Here is a 17,437-nt window from a genome sequence, read left to right on the forward strand (position 1 = left end):
GATAAAGGACCACTTCTGGTAAAGGAAAGGCAGCAGTAGGTATAAGCCATGGGAGTCACTAGTCCCATCCCATACCCCACTGTCCAGAAGCTGCTGGCCTGATAGAGTGGTGGGAAGGCCTCTTAAAAGATGCAGTTGAGGTACCAGCTGAGAGATAAACTGAACTCTTTTAATCAAAAACTATTAGTTCGTGTTGTGTCTCCAAAGGGTAGTACAGTTGTGTCCAGGAATTAAGGAATGGATGTATGGGTGGACCCATTCCCCCTCATTTCCAATGACTTACCAGGAGAATGTGTGCTTTCTATCCCCACAACATTAAGGGCTGTAGGTTTAGGAGTCCTAGTGTCCGAAGCAGGGGTCTTCCACCAGGAGACACAGGAAGAGGCTCCCCACACTAAAAGCTGCAGGTGCCGCCTGTTCACTTTAGACTCCTTGTGCCAGGAGGCCAGCAGGCATGGAAATGAGTCACCATCCCGATAGGGGTAATGGCCCTAATCAGCACGAGAGGTGGAACAGCTACTATACAGGGAGAGCAGGGAGAAATGTCTTTGGCACTCAAATAATCCACTGGGTTACTTGTTGGTACTTCCATGTTTAGTTTTAATTGTAAATGGGAAAGGACAGCAACTATGATCTGATAAGTTCTGGGTGGAGCACCAGAACGGAGTCTACCACAGCGTACTTTGCACTTCACAAGTTAAGTTACTTTTATCCAGGCATAGTCTTTCTTTGTCATTATTCCTGGGGAAATTTATGAGATGAGAGTTAGTGGGACCAAACTAAAGCTGCTGCTACTGCCGTTGGTCTTGAGACTGTACCTGACCCACCAGGCCAGCCATCTGGACCAGCAGAAGTGCCAGCCAAGAGTGGAGGAAATCCAGCACAGGGGATAGAGGTGGGAGAAAATGTGTATTGCTTTCAGTTGGGATGGATCGAAGTCCAAGTGGGGACTCCCAATGACTCTCCTTTTATAAGTTTCCCCAGGAATAGTATTCACACAATCCTAGAAAAATTGTGTCTGGAAGGAGTGAATGTAATAAGATAAGCAAGTAGAGCTAAGTGGTAAAGTGGACAGTGGGGGATGCTCTTCTCCCACTGAAAAGATTCTCTTTTCTGGCCAGGGCAATACCCTACACCAATTCCCACTCCACCCCTACCAGCTGCTAATGGCCCCCAGATGGGGAGATTGAGAATTGCCCTTGGTGAATAGGTGCCACCTGACAGGAAGCTATGCATCCCCTCCCCACTCCCCAGGGGTGGCCCACATCCAGTGACTGACTGATCCTGGTGGTAAAAGACTGACCTGCTTGCCTCAAGGTGAGACAATTCGTGTGTGGGATCAGCTCTCTCCCTGAAGACCAGATCAAGGCTAGACTTTACCTGAGACTACATCCTTGCTCAGCTCTTTCCCCTTCTCCATCTTGTTCCACTTTTTTCCTTATAGGTTTTTCCTGAGAGCATTTCCTCAATAAATCATTTGCAACCAAATCCCTACCTCAGACTCTGCTTCTAGAGAACACTAGTTTGACAGTGACCATTCATGCTCTGTGAAATTAAAAGATGCTCTTGATCTGAATGCATCTTCCATCTCCAGCTCCCACTGGAACAGGAGAGAAGTACAATATAAAAAGACTAGGAACGTATAAAGACAACTGCATTATTTGAGAATTCGCCTTGGAAAAGGTTAGGTTATCCATCTTGGATTTCTATATGAATTCATCTATAAAAACTGTGATAAAAGGAGTTAATTACAGCCAACAAACTTGACATTTATCATCTATTTTATATAATAACTAAAATTTTATTTTCTTTTTACCAGTGTCTCTGTTTTCTGCAATCTTTTTACTTAGTATTCAATCTCAAATGCTCCATAGTCTAGCTTTAGCTTAACTCTCTAACCATAATCTTCACTGTGGCAGAGAAGACTAAACTATCTGGTCTCCTTTTCTTCCTTAGGTAACGAGACATCCCCTATTTTGCTTAGTCTACGGGTTCCCAGCTAGAGACTATATTTCACAGTCTCTCTTGAATCTACACTTCTTCACATGAATAATTTCAGTCCAAAGGAAACTGAGCCAAAATAATGTAAAATATCTTCTTAAGGATAAATCCACTGTCTGGATTTCCCCTTTCCTCCTTACCGCCTGCTGTAAAATGGCTCCAATGGCAGCATGTGCATTAGGTTCGGAGGTGGAAGCCACATATGTGTTGAACACCTGCCAACCTGGGGCCCCAGATGACCACGTGGAACAGGGTTGTCTCTTTCTCCTAGACTGCTTGACCATTTTTAGACAGTTGTATGAGTGAGAAATACATTTCTATTTTATTTAGCCACTATATTTTTTGAATGTCATCATTATAGCAACATTGCTTGTACTCTAGCTCAATGAATTTCAAAGCACTCATCTGTGAGAAGGTAAGGAACTTGTGCCAGAATGTGAGTGACTGCACTGCTTGCTTCAACAAGAACATCCTGCTACAAGAAAAAACTAAAAATTCCAGCTGAAGCAACCACCGTGCTTAGTGATATACTTGGTTTACATGTTGACACAAGCTTCTTGTCTCATGGCAACTCAGAAACAAATTCAAGCCTGTTTATGGACCACACTTTGAGTAGCACAGCCCTGAACTAACAATTGCCAACACCAACCTATTGCTTCAGTTATACTGTACTCGCTATAGATGTACTCATGCCTGCATGTGAATCTTCGAATAATTTATTTTTCTATGCAATGCTCTTTTGATTTTTCCCCAATCCATAGTCAAAATTTTACTCATTCTTCTAGCTTAAGCTAATATCTCCCATAAACCTTCTTCTTTATTTGAGGGGCAGCATAGCCCAGCTGGTAAGAGTGTGAGCTCGGGAGGGAGACTACCTGAGTCTTGCTAAGCAATTTTCCTAAATTCTTTGGGGCTCAGTTTCGTTACCCGGAAAATGATGATAGATAGTATCTACCTCATCAGGTTATTGAGAACATTCAATGAGTTAATATATTTAAAACTATTAAATGGTGCTCTATAAAAGAGAAAGCTTATTATATGATCCCACGTTAGCCTCTTCTTTCCTTTGTCCAGATTAGTTAGGCAATTGGAGCAACAGAAAGAGGTTACTCTTGCTGATCAACTGGTCAATTGTGGCCATTCACCCCGAGCACAGGCTTCCTGGTCCACTGTCAGAATGCACTCTGCCTCAGGCAGCTGTTCTTCTGCAGGAGAAATTTTCCCTCAGTCAGATGGCTAGACTTCTGGGATGTATGAGCTATTTCATAGGGAAATAGCCTGGAGTTTCTTTAGGCAAACTTGAGGATACAAGAAGCCCCGCCAGACGACCCAAAGACCCCTATATAATCCTAATTCAATTTATCTCTGGATGTGCTTGCTGTCTGGCTCTTGCAACTCATCCAAATAATTGTTTGAGCATTTGTCATAGTTCAGGTCTCATCTCAAATACCACCCCATGCAAGAGGCCCATCCTGATGACCAGAGCTGAAGCTCCTCCTCCCACTCCTGTCTCTCTGTGACAGCTCCCAGCCGTGTTTTCTTCATTGCATTTTAGTACCTGAAATTAGTTTATTCATGAACACATTTATCATAGTTTTATATTATATTATATACATATATAACTAGCATAGTTACATTTATAATAATTGCATAAGAATGTAAGTTCTCTGAAGAGAAGACCTCTGTCTACTTGGTTGATACAATCTAGTACATAAGAAGCACTTGATAAATATGGGCTGAAGGAATGATTAACTGACTTCGGACAAACATAGCAAATATTTAGTAATAGACATAGACAGATTTTGGTATATGTTTGAAAACTAACACAATATGAACTGTGTAGACATTTTACTTCCAAGACTCACACCAAAAAACCATTCAGTCCCCAATGATGTCTTTCGTGGTGGCCCCAGGAGCTAGCTATTGCTATTTACTCACACCGTCTCTATAGAACTTAAACAGTATTTTCCTCATATTATCATTTAAGCTCTTCATTTGTAAAGAACTTTATTCCTCAACTGTCTTTTAGACATTAAACACTAGGAAGGCAGCTCCCATGACCTATACTTATTGAGTCTCCCCACAAATAATTCAACAAAGAACAAATCTCAGAGTAGGTGTTAGTTCATTTGCTCAAAGGGTGTCTCTATGCTCAGCAAAGGTAGATGAGCAGACTGATTGACTCTTCAGTGCCACTGCTGAAAATCAAAGTCTTTCCTGAGATATTTCTTGGTTCTATATGTCTAACTAGGCCACTCATCTTCTTTAATTCTGTACACATGTCTTGGCCATTCAATTTCTGCAGGAAAAACTGGTGAAATATTCACAGAAATAAGAAGATTCAATATAAGACTTGAAAAGAACTTTCTTTGACTCTAACACACAGAACATGGATAACCATGGCTTGTTTTGGCAGACAAAAACACTTGTTATTTCTAGTTGTGCTTCCCAGGAAGTTATGCTGATAGGCGTAAACTGTCAAATAAAACTACCTGGATGCTAAGATATTACAATACTTGCTGTTTCAAATGTTTTGATTACCAACAATTTAATTTACATCACTTCAGCTTTTCCTGTAGGTGTCTTACAGTCCATGGCATTTGTATACCCAATCGAGGCAGATTGTCTTTCTTCATAACTGCATTCCTTCTATGTTTTGCTATTTTAGGGCTTTTCAGATGTCCATATTTCTTTTTTCACCTCATTTCCTGGCATGTTTCCCCTCATATGTGTTAATCACAACTTTATTAACAGGATGTTTGCATTTCCCATTTTATAGTCTGAAAATGTTTGTTTTTACTTTTCCTATTCTGACTTTCCTTATAGCGTCTGAATATTTGAATAACAGCTAACATAATATCTAACTTTCATTGATTACCTTCTATATTCCAAGCATTTGCTTGACACAGATTATTTCTAATCCTCGGAGCAACCTGGCAAGACAGATATTATTGTTCCTTCCTTGTAACTGAGGAAGCTGAGATGCAAGGTGCCTTATTTAGGTCTTGTTGAAGGTCATACGGCAAGTCAGTTTCGGATTTGGAATCCAAAGTTGGGTTGTCTCTGTAGTTAAATTGTGCGTGAGTGTGTGTGCAATTGTGTATGTGTACAAGTGTGTGAGACAGAGACAGAGAGAAGTTTCTGGTAATGACTAGGAAGGTCAAATGGTCTTCCCAAGGAAAAGCAAAGGATTTTGTTGCACTTTCATACTTTAGTCCATTACTAATGTTTTAATTTTAAAAGTCAGAAAATTGCAAAGCAATTATATCCCTTTTCATTCTCCAATCTGATTTTTCCCTGCATATCTGAAACTGCTCTAAACAGTAATTTACTGTTTTAAGCATCTAGCGCTATACATAGATTGAAACTTTGAAAAAAATATTCTTTTAAAATTGCTTTCGGCAGCTTATGGTTACAGTGCCAGTGTGGTGTGAATGCCTGTGACTCGGCTCTCACACAGGTGACGGGGATGCGGGTGGCTTTTTTCCATGGAATATATGATGAGGTGTGGCAGGTTTACTTTTAGGTAGACCTAAGTAAGGGGGACAGAAGATTCCCTGAGATGATGGACCGGACTTAGAAAGGGCAGTAAATTCTGATGAAATCATGTTACTTAGAAGGGTACGAGCACCCAGATTTTTTGTCTCCAATTAAGGAAAAATTTCAAATTTGCAATCAAGCTGAAAACACGTATTTTAGAAAATCATACTACTTACCTTTTCCTAAAGTTCATATTTTTATAGAATACGTGAAAATAACTTTTGTTATTAGATCTAGTTATTCCAATCCACATTGTTTTTTCTCTACTAAAAATCTGCTTTGCTCATTTCTTCTCCACATCTTTCACTGACAAGGACACTGTGGAATTATCATTTAGATTGATTATCCCCTCTCAAGTCATGTGCTTATTCCAGATAACTAGGACATACCTAGACCTTAATAGGTGAAACTTTAAAAATGCCCAGTGCTCATGGTAGAAGAATTATTTTGTTAATTAGAAACATTTCTGAGATTCTTGCTTTCCTCTTCATTTCTCCTCTGTTTGCCTTCTGCTGCTCTGACCTCATTGTTTAAAGGAGAATGCTATGAAACCTGTTTTTCTTTTTAAATTCTTCTTCTTCCTCTCTATCTGGTTGTATCATTTTTCAATTTCTTCTGCTTATTAAGTTTTGCCATGTACATGTCTTTAAACAAAATCCTTTCCCAAACCTGTACTATAGAGGCTGCTGACTTTTCATTTTCTGTCTCTCAATGTCGTTTAAGTCTAATACGATCCAGTACACTGATGAGGAAGTTTAATACTCTAGAGATGTTTATTCTAAATCAACAAACCCTTTTGGAGAAACTCAGACACACACCATCTTTACAAAGACTCAACTCCACTTGCACACTATGTAAACCCTGCCAGTCCATCACCTCCTTGGAGAAGCCTTTCCTTTCCGAGTGCACTGATCCGCAATGAATGCTCTCTCCAAAGAACTTCGGGAGCACTTAACAGCCTGATTCTTACTCAAACTTTTCTACTCAAGCGCTCTGAATCCCCGAGGAGTGTAAATGCCAACCTCTGGGGGTGGGAGTGGGTACAAGGGCCTGTGGCTCTGTGTGAGTCTGGGGTGACAGCCCCACACGTGCGGCTTAAACACAAAGTACCCCTGATTTATTCTAAACATCTGTGCATTCTTCACCACATTATACCCGTGTTTATTTAAACAAATTGATCCTGTTGGCATGAAATACTCCCAGAGTAAAACTGGCCCCAGGAGAAGGTGACAAGTTTAGTTTGTAATTCTGAGTATTTTCAATCAGATGACTGCACATTCTTGCATCTAGTACCTTATGTGTTATTATTTATGGTTTTATGAATCTCTTGTCAGGAATCTAAACAGCCAACTCAATACAAGAAGCTGTATTTTTAAACCCATTAATTAGTCTCATATAGGGTATTCACTCATAGTATGACGTTGAAGTTAGCAGATATTTCTGTAGGGAACACACAAAAAATTCAGTTGAACTATTTTTTTGTGTTATACTTGGATTAGGTGCTCAAAATATATTTGTTTTATGATAATTTTAGTTCAGAAAATATAAAAGCATTATAACCTCATTTTATTTTATTTTAGTAAGCTATCTGCAAGCAGTTTTTCTGACTAAACTTCAGTAAGTTATTTGTGGGGAATTTGACACTTGACAGGGTCATATCTGCAACTGATTGACAGGAAAAGGAAAATTCACAACTTATGTTACGATTTCTGGACGTCAGACTATCTGACAACCTTGTGTAATCAAAACAGTGAAGTGCTTAATTGTAAGTGAAAGAATTAAAATTATAAGGAATTGTCTACATATTTAGGAAGGATTCCTGAAAGATTTAAATACTATTCTGAGGGAGGAAGAGAAATGCAACACAGTAATACATAAATCAAATTGTAATTAGGAAAAAATAGGTAAGATGATAATGAAGTCTGTGCCTCTACTCTGCCATCTGGGAAGTGATAAAAAACTACTCCGGCTATTTCACTAGAAAGGCTGAAAGATGAATAAATGGAAGTAAAAAATATAAAATTATAGAGCTCTTATTTCCCCAGCTGTGGGGGTAATTACTTATGGATCAATCCTCCTTTAATCTCAGTGTCTCACTCACAAACAATTTCTACCACTTTTTCTTTGAAGATCTCACTTTTTCACAACCATGAAGCTATTCAGGTTTAGATTATGGTCCTAACTTCAGCTCCTCCCAGTTCTTCCTTCTCCTGGAGAAAGTCTTCTGGTATAATCTTTACTGGCCAACATGGTTTTTAAAAATTATTATTATTTCACTCTCATCTTCAGAACCTATAGATACTTGCTTCTTGTTGCCTATAAGATCCAAATTACTCGGGTAGCTTTCACAGCGTTCCTGCCTGCCCTGTATGTGTTCCTCAAGGTTATTTCCCACCACATCCCTACTCTTCTCTAAGAAGCAAGTGTGTCACTTTTACTGCTCTTTGTGCACGCACACCCACACGTCTGCTTTTGCTTATTCATTCATGAGATTTTAAAGACAGCGGTTACGGCACGATGCTAAGTTCTAGGTTACAACACGAATAACTATAGTCTTACCCCTAAAGGTTTGCATGAGCTGGTATATGACAGGAGGTGTGTCTGCAATACCATGTGGTAAGTGCACTAATAGTCATAAATAAGGTATAGAGAGGAATAAATATGAAGACAAATTTATAACGTCATTTTGTTCACATAACAAGGAGCTATTATGGTTTATAAGTTCTATGAAGGCAAAGATTTTCTTTTTATTTTGTAGTTACTTCAAAAGTATGGGTCAAATAAATTCACACTGAATTGACCATCAGATTCTTCTGAAGTAACAGGATATCCCTGAAATTTCCTTCTACAGAGAGAGTTGATGATAGAAGTAGATTTATTTTTATAAATGTAAAACTACCATCTTGGTGTGGTTGGAACTACACTGGAGTAGCAATAAGAGCACCTGAACTTTAATCCTGACTTGTCCCTAATAAGCCAAGTGACTTAGAACAAGAAATTTTACCACACTAGGTGTCATCCACTTCTTCTAAAATGAATAAATTGGGCTAGATGTCCCTAATTGCTTCTCCTGCTCTTATAATCTGTAATTCTCTGTGTCAGCATTCATTTATTCCTTCTAAGACAGATAAAAATAGAATCTACAGTGTGTATGTCACCAGATCCTATGATTTGCTCATGTCCCAAATACTCAAATCTCAGCATTTCTAAGCTGGAGTTGGAGGATTTCATAGCTCGAATCAACAAAGGTGCTAACCTCCTAAGGTTAACACTCTCTGCTTTGCTTTCCTGCTGTAATCCTGGAGACACTGGCAGGCAAGAGAGACCACAGCTCCTTGAGCATTCCCCTCGTCCCAGAGGCAAGCTGGAAGCCACATGACGCTTGGCATGTTTGTTGACAGTGAGACTAGAGTGACTGAGTGAAGACGGAGACTGAGCTAACCTGACAGTTTAAAAGCTTGAAAGCATCGATTAGTGAATGTGCAAGAACCTGACCTTTCAACTGCCTCCGTGCCGCGTTTTTGGTTTCTATGTGAGAGTAAGAAAAATGAGGGAACCCCACTCTTTCATACTTCATAGTGATTATTCTAACAAAACAAAGGGGCACATGAATTAATGGGTGCCCGTGAGTATAATTTTATGAGAATTACACACTAGGGACTAAACTGAGGAGGAAACTCTCTGGGATAGAATTTCTTGTGTGTCGTCAGCACATATTCTCACAGAAACAGCTTTGAAAGAATCGGCTTCCAGTGAGGGGAGCACAGACACGTTCTGTGGTGCCCTTGCCATGCTGGCCATTGACAGATATTCATATTGCAATTTCTAATTAGGTGACAAAGCAGTTTCCCATACATAGTAGTTGATGCTAATGAAAATTTACATAAGGAACCAAAGAAAGTTAAATAGATGTGAAGAGGGTTGTTTTGCACGTTTTCTTTTCATTTGTGGTAATAAAAAAGTGTGAATTGAAAATCTAAGGAGAAATAACAGTTGACTTACTGTTTAAAAGTAAAACACGCTAAATAAGTAGTCGTGCTTATAAATACAAAAAGGTACCTGAACGCTTTATTTTGACAATATATAATAAGAGAAACACAATACTAATCAAGCCTCAGTCTGTAGGGTTGTGAGGAATGGGCTATCAAACATTGAATTAGTGCTGGTTATGCTTATATATATATTTTTTTTTGTTCAGGAAGATTTGTCCTGAGCTAACATCTGTGCCAAGCTTCCTCTATTTTGTATGTGAGTTGCTGCCCCAGCATGGCCGCCAATGACTGATGTAGGTCTGCGCCTGGGAATGGAACCAGGCCACCGAAACAGAGGGTGCCGAACTTAACCCCTAGGCCGTAGGCCTGGCCCCTACTTATATGATTTTTGTAAAATTAAATTCATATTGTATAAAGGACAGGATGATAATACATACAACTCTTTTGTGGCTTTTTTGTGATGATAAATATAAATATGAAAAGAAGAGATAAGGACCAGGGAAAAAAGAAAGTATTATGCACTTATCTTTACTTAGCCATTGGCAGTGTTTTGGATGCTTATAATTGGCAAAGATTATCAGATTTGCTTCAATAAGTCAACTGTCCTCACAGTCTCATGTTTCTGAGTAATCCCATCTTGAACTTAACTATCCTTCTGTATTCTATTCCTTGTTTTCCTTCTTAAATATATTTGAGAATATATAGCACTTTGTTAATGGGAAATGTTTGCAATTTTATTGAATTTTTCCGTCAAAAGAAACCAAACAAATAATATAATTCACATGATAGCAAAGCGAGTCTTTTAGTAAAAAACATTTACCCTTGAGTGTTATTTAAATACTCTTATAATAAGCTATGATTCAATAATATATATATAAAGACTCCTAGACATATATAAACTACAACAACAATAACAAAAATCTGTGAACTCCATGCAGCCTTTTCTGATTAATTTTATCATTCATTAAGAATTTCCTAGAAATTGGCATATATGATGCTATTCAAAATTAAATTAGTAAATTAGTAGTTCTAATTTTCGTTTATACCCTCAATCAACTAACATAGTATTTTACGTTTAACGAAAATTCAATCAATATTTAGAATCGTCATGTTGCCAAATCATATTGGAACTGGCCTATCTTTTTTTCTAAAGGAAAAGGAAGAGTAGAGCTTGGGAGCAGTGACTGACTTTTTATGTGTCAGCTATCTGCAAGCTTTATTAAGTTGGCTACTTTTTATTGTTACTGTGCCATGAATTATAGATATCTCATAAATAAACATCTGTGATAAAAGAATCAATACGTTATCAATGATTTATCAATTTTATAAGCATGTGAGCACTTTTGAGTAACTCCTATTTACAGGACACAATGCTTTGCCTTTATGAAATTCAACACCTACTTGGCATGACTGTATCCACTCTCATAACTATTCTTTATGTACTTACCTGTTTGTCTAACTTATACACCAAACACGTATATGGTCAAGCAACTTATTGGAAGGGGAAAAGAATTAGAATATGTAGTTCAACGTAAACACAAATGGTAAGGGCTGCTGAATTAATCATCAGAATAAGGTATGATTTACTGTAGCAGTAAGTTTTAAAACACATTTTGAAATATATAACAGCGAATAATAAGAACAAGAAAATCCTCCCCTGACTTTGAGAGAAAATACTGCATTTTCTTCTTCTTTGCATTCCCTAGAGCAACTGGCCTTGCCTTACATATAGTACATGCTCAATAAACATGTGCTGGATGAATTCCTGATTATATAGACACAGAGTGGCATGTGACATGAATTATGGAATAAAGAGAAATGCAGAGTCTTGAGGAGAGGGAGAGAGGACAGTAAAAAGTCTGTTTCACAGTGATTTTTCATTAATGATGATGCTACCCCTCTACCGACTGCTTAGCAGGGAACTATCTGATCTGCTCTCTGCAGCCAGCTTATTGATTGTGTGGGTCAATGTAATCTGGTGAACAAAGAACCAAGAAAGTGGGAGGTAGCATTTTCCTAGATAACTGCTAAGAAGCAGAGCAGATAGCGTACATTTTCATGCTTTGAGCCTGAGTGGCTCCCACATGAAGTTGAATTATTTGTAACAGCAATCCTAAAACTGGCAATTCTTTCTTTTATTAATAGATCTGATCCAAGTAAAAGATTAGTTAGATTTAAAGAAACATGAACACATATTAAAGACAGAATCTGTACGAGCATGAGAACAAAATTGCTTTTCTCTTTTTATTTACACTATCTGTGTTGTACACATATATATCAGGGTCTATTTATAGGGTCTTAGATTATGGTGGCCCTTGGTTTCTATCTCCCTAGATACCTAATGCCTAACCATTTTCATTGATAGTTTAGTGCTCACACTAAATGTGAGTCCAATGATTAACTCCAAGAAGACAGCAACAGTAAAACAACATCCTCAATGCAAGATTTCCAAACCAACCAACCAAACAAAACTCCAGACAAACAAAAAGTGAAAATACTTAATCCATAAAACAAACAAAAATATTATTGAAGAGAATGAAGCTATTGTATGTAAAAGTTCGTGTTAAATGCCAGTTTTAATATCTCTAGCAGAGTTTCAAACACAACAATACTAGGCAATCATAAATTGCTAGTTTCTTTCCTCCCATCCCAGGAGAGAATGTTGAAAGTTACCTGCCAGAGAGGATCTTTTTGCTCAGGGAAGAGCTCAAAGTACTTGTGGGCTAGTTGCACTGGTGGCAGAGTTTGCAGTTTCAGGTTGGTCCAGCTCTGCACGAAGTTGGCCAAGTTGACAAAGGTATATAACCCTAGGCGGTCATTCCCGTAGTTCGACAAATGGGTCATGAAAATGCTGATCTGAAAGATAAATAAAAATGACCATAAAATATCATATGCATAAGCTAAAAAGGAACATAGAGGCTCTAGGCAGCACCTCACCTCAACTTGGAATTTCATGAGAAGTGCAATTATCATCTTAGGAGGTCTTATAAACTGAATTGTGCCCCCCCGCATTGATTTATTTGTTGAAACTCTAATTCCCAATGTGACTATATTTGAAGATAGGGCCTTTCGAGAAGTAATTAAGGTTAAATGAGGTGGTAAGAGTGGGGTTCTAATCTGATAGGTCTCATGTTCTTATAAGAAGAGCAAGAGATATCAGCGCTTTCTCTCTTTCTTCCCCTCCAGGGGCACACAGAGAAGAGGCCAAGTGAGGACACAGCCAGAAGGCGGTCATCTATAAGCCAGGAAGAGATGCATCACCAAAGGCTGAATTTGTTGGTACCATGTTCACAAACTTCTAGCCTCAAGAACTGTGAAAAAAATAAATGTTTGTTGTTTAAACCACCTAATCTCCTGTTATGGCAGTTTGCAAAGACTAATACGGTGGAAAGCTACCACACATTTGATTTCTATTTCAAAGTCACTCTTAAACTCACTCAAAACTAAAACTGAAATTGAGATTGGCATCCCTTCACTGTTCATTAAAAGTAGAGTATTACTTTCCATACTAATTTTCTCCCCCACTGTGGAATATACATCATCAAACCCAATTATCTAATAATTTCCAGACTGGTAAAGTACCAGAATTAGACCAGCTCAAAAATTAAACAACTGTTCTGTATCTTTTCTGGTTTAGCTATGTATACAGGTTGAAATGGAGTCAGACTCAAAAAACTTTGTTTCTTTGTGGTCTAATGAGGAATTTTTACTGTAAGAAAGAAACTATTAATGTTTGCATGGAAACTGATTGCATTTAGCTAAAACTCTTCCATACTCACCAATCCTTTTACAATTTTTCTATCTCAATATTAACCCTAAAAGTATCACAGCATTTCGGTATTGTACTTTCATGGATCAGAGATTAAGAAAAAGTGAAATCTAGATTGAGTGCTCTTGAAAGAGCAATAAAAAATTTGAATGTGATTACAGATATAATCTAATATACAATCCATCAGAGATTACAGAAGAAATTAAAAAATACTTAATAAAGGAGAGCTTGCATAATCTTGATCTAAATTGCAGAGATTGCTAATGTAACTCATAAAAAGGAAGTTCATCATTTTCTACCATAAGCAATTTATACTTGTTCCTTAACTTCATGTTATATTCATATGTATTTTAAAATTTATTTTATTGTTATTTAGACATATAAGTATTTCAGAGCAACTAACATAATTAAGTACTTTATTAACGTCATTAGAAAAATGAGAGTGATATAAAGTAGCAAATAATAATATTAAAACAAGTATAATGTGAAATTATCTAGAAAAATAATATCCACAGGTCCGTATTTAGAGGGAAAGTTGCGTCGCATGGCTAATTTTTGTATCGACGCTCACTGAAACTTTTTTAAGCATTTATGTTTCTTGACGTGCTTATTTGGGTTATTTGGGCTATTTTGGAAATAAAAATGGGTTTGCAATAACCATTCCAATATCATGTCATCGCAACCTGGTTAGGATTGTTGGGCACTGAGAAAAGATTATATACTGTAGAACTTTCATTCCCAAGACCTCACATGTCATGGGATAACTGGAAATGCCCAAAAAGCACACCTTTTGTCCTAAAAGTAATAGAACATTAGCTTGTACTAGAATTTAAAAAACAACGCCCTGGCAAGGTAGTGGAAGTTATAAGTCTTATATCAGGTTCATTAAATGCCCTTTTTACTTTGGAAAAAAACGCTGTCTTTGCATGTGTTATACTAGAATGCTGAAAAGGATTCTCTGAGGAAAGCCTATTAAGACGATTGGTGAGACTCTTCACCACGGTTGAAGTCGGGGAGGAGAGTGGGAGAGCTTGGCCCATTGTCCTGAACATCCCTAAATGACATAAAACAACACCTACAGTGGAGATAGTGCCTACTATGCGCTAGGCATGAAGCCAAGCCCTTTCCATATATGAAACTATTAAATCCTCACAACTATCTTATGAGGTAGGTACAGTCATTGCCCCCTTTTACAGATGAAGAAACTGAGTCACAGCTAAGTAACTTGTCCAAGTCCCACATCTAGTCAACGGCGGAGACGAATTCAAAACTCAGGTGGTTTGATTCCCAAATCTGACACGGGCTATACGTGACCCTCACCCAAATAATTTTATTTACAGTTTGATATCCACCCTTTTTTCCCTTTTGCCTTTTTGAAAACAAAAGACCAAGAATATCTTTGTATAGAAGAAAATGGAAAATCTATGTATTATCTTGGCAACTTAAAGTTTTTCTTTTTTCTTTTAAATTGAAATGATGGAAAATAAATTATTTTTGGAATCTTAAAGGAAAACTTTTGAGACAATGAATTATAGTATCTGAAAAGAATCTTACTGATAGACTGCAAATTTATCTTTGAAGGCAGGATCCTTCCTATCATATTTCCAGTCCATTTTTTCCCCTGGGGTATATTCAGAGCTTTTTACTCTAAAGGTCAAAAAAGAGAAAGGCTATTTTAAAGAACATTCTTTACATAGATTGTTTAGATAGAAATTCCAATTAAATCCCCCAAATGTTAGTGATACAATGTTCTTACTTGAGATTTCTGTGGAATCATTTGAACAGGTGCAGGGTTTCTATGTCACCGATTTTTACACCAGCCAATCTCTCCCTCTCTTAAACTCTTTTTTCTCCCCAAAAAGGAAGTGCCTTCTTGGTAGGACTTAATTACAGAGTTTCTAGAACATAACATGGTATCAGTAGTTGATGACCATATAATTGCAACTGTTGTCATGAGAACTTCTTTATAATTACCACAAAATAATATGCCTTTGATCCCAATAAGTATGCATTTATCTCATGTCACTACTGTAATTAAGAAATAAGACAATGTAAGTAGTATGCTTCAGAATAATTATAGTTTCTCAGGACTGAAATTATTATGAAAAACCAAGCTGCAAGCTGACGGCCTGAAGAAATACAATAACGTCCTGGAAGTCTACCACCTGCCCTCGAGCGTTGTTATCTTAGGATGGAAACTTAAGGCACCTGCGAGTGTCTGAAGTGTGACAAAATCAGAAATAAAAATTCTATTCTAAATGTATTGTAAATAATATTTTTATGTCGTGGGAAAATGCACATTACCATTTCATTAGGGCATTAACACAATGCTTTCAAAAGATTTTATGGCAGACAGTTCCAAATCATGTATCCAGAATTCCGTTAGGAGACCACGCCTTGTTTTCTGAAGGACATATAAAACTTAATGCAGGGTAGGAAAATTCGCCTTCAGAAGAAAGGGGAGTCTGGAGACGCTGTGTGGTTCTAGGCTGAGGCACGCTTCTGCATCTAAATACCCCTTTGCTGAGAATAAAAGTGAGCTCCCTGTGCCGATGGCTGCAGTCATGTTGGACTGGGCAGCATGTGCACAGGCCTTATTGGTTAGAAACAAATTAGTGCTGGTACATGTCAATTGACTGCACTTTAGGAAGAAAAATTCTGCAAGCACAGCTTAGCTGGGCATATCTGGCTTGCTAAAAGCACCTAATGTGCAGACAGAGCATTTTTGTTTTAGTGTTTCTGGACAAAAGACTTGTTTCAAAAAACAAAACCTATTTAGAGAGTGTAGGGAGAATAAGACAAATTAAGAATGGATGTGGTTTGAAGCATAAATAAGGGAAATCAAAGGATATGTAATATGAGATAATAGCAAACAACTAATTTTTCACAGACATAATATATTGCTATTTTTTACATGACTGTGTATGTTCCTCTGTTTATCCTGTCCTTTTATTTATTTATTTTTATTGTCATTTCCTTATATATATAGTAAGAATCTTCTTGCTCAGTATTCCCCAAAACACCTTCTGGATCCCCATGTTACATCGCTGCAAATTGTTTATAGATGCAACTCACTTTACCTCAAAATATTGCTCAGAGATATGCATTGATCCAGACAAGCAGAGCTTTATCTGTCATGTGACAAAGACAGGCAAGGACATCATGTTCAATGGGTGAGTTTAAGAATAAGACATCAAGTGCTAATATCACTAGGCCAACTGCAGCCAGCGGGCCTTGCAGAGGGGCCACCGAGGTCTGGGTGCCATGACTTCTGTCATCAAGCTGGCCTCTGGGCTGTCTCTGTCTTTGCCATTTCTACATATATCTCTCCCTCAACTCTCAACACTCTCAACTCCATTATAACAAACATGAAACAAGTCTGAATTCTTTCCTTCATCTGTCGTAAAAATAGAGAACCAAGCTTGAAGGCATTCTCATGGTCTAATTACTCCATTCATTAGAAACATAAAACAGTGTAGCTTTAACGCAAATGCCAGACACAATATGCATGTGCCAAATTTGCGAAGATCATCACCTATGGAATAAATCAATTTAATGATGTAAATATAGTCCAAGGAAAAAGGAGGCTTTAAATATATCACTGTATAAATCTCGATAATAGGGAGTTAGATAACAGTAATTGAACTCTATGGGGGACCTTTAACGGTGGGTAGAAGCCCCGTCATAGTGACAAACGGGACAGCACTGTATACATGTGGTATGGGGCTATCCTCCCCAGTCTTTAATCGCAAGTTATACAATTAATTGTTTTCTATAGCATTTCATTTTTATCTCTTATGAAAATTGCTAATACTCAAAATATAGGAGAAAGTAAAAAGGGAAAAATAAAATAAAAAATAAAGGCCTCATTTTATCCATAAAATGAAGCATCAATCCCCTCTAAATTGAATCAAAATATTTTGATTGCCAATACCAGAATAGTTTTCTTGCTTTTCATACTTGTATGACAAAAGCAATGTCATTGTAAATTGTATGGATGTTGATATCCATAAGCAGAATATATATGAAGCATAAAGTGGAATTTAAAGTCATTTTTTAGAGCAACATTTTTACTTAAAGTGCACATTAAATGTTTAAATATTAGCTCTGTGCCTTATACTGCTTTTAAATACCA

General features: G+C 37.5%; 1 protein-coding gene across 1 annotated transcript in view; it reads right to left on the bottom strand.

The window, feature by feature from the left end:
* NDST4 (N-deacetylase and N-sulfotransferase 4) overlaps window positions 1–17,437 on the bottom strand; it is a 223,467-nt gene that overhangs the window by 23,053 nt on the left and 182,977 nt on the right. Inside the window, exon 6 of the mRNA XM_046657247.1 lies at window positions 12,207–12,389. Coding sequence (XP_046513203.1) covers window positions 12,207–12,389 — 183 coding nt within the window. The remainder of the gene's footprint in view (window positions 1–12,206; window positions 12,390–17,437) is intronic.

Source organism: Equus quagga, chromosome 3 (assembly GCF_021613505.1).
Source record: "Equus quagga isolate Etosha38 chromosome 3, UCLA_HA_Equagga_1.0, whole genome shotgun sequence".
NCBI classification, from domain to species: domain Eukaryota; kingdom Metazoa; phylum Chordata; class Mammalia; order Perissodactyla; family Equidae; genus Equus; species Equus quagga.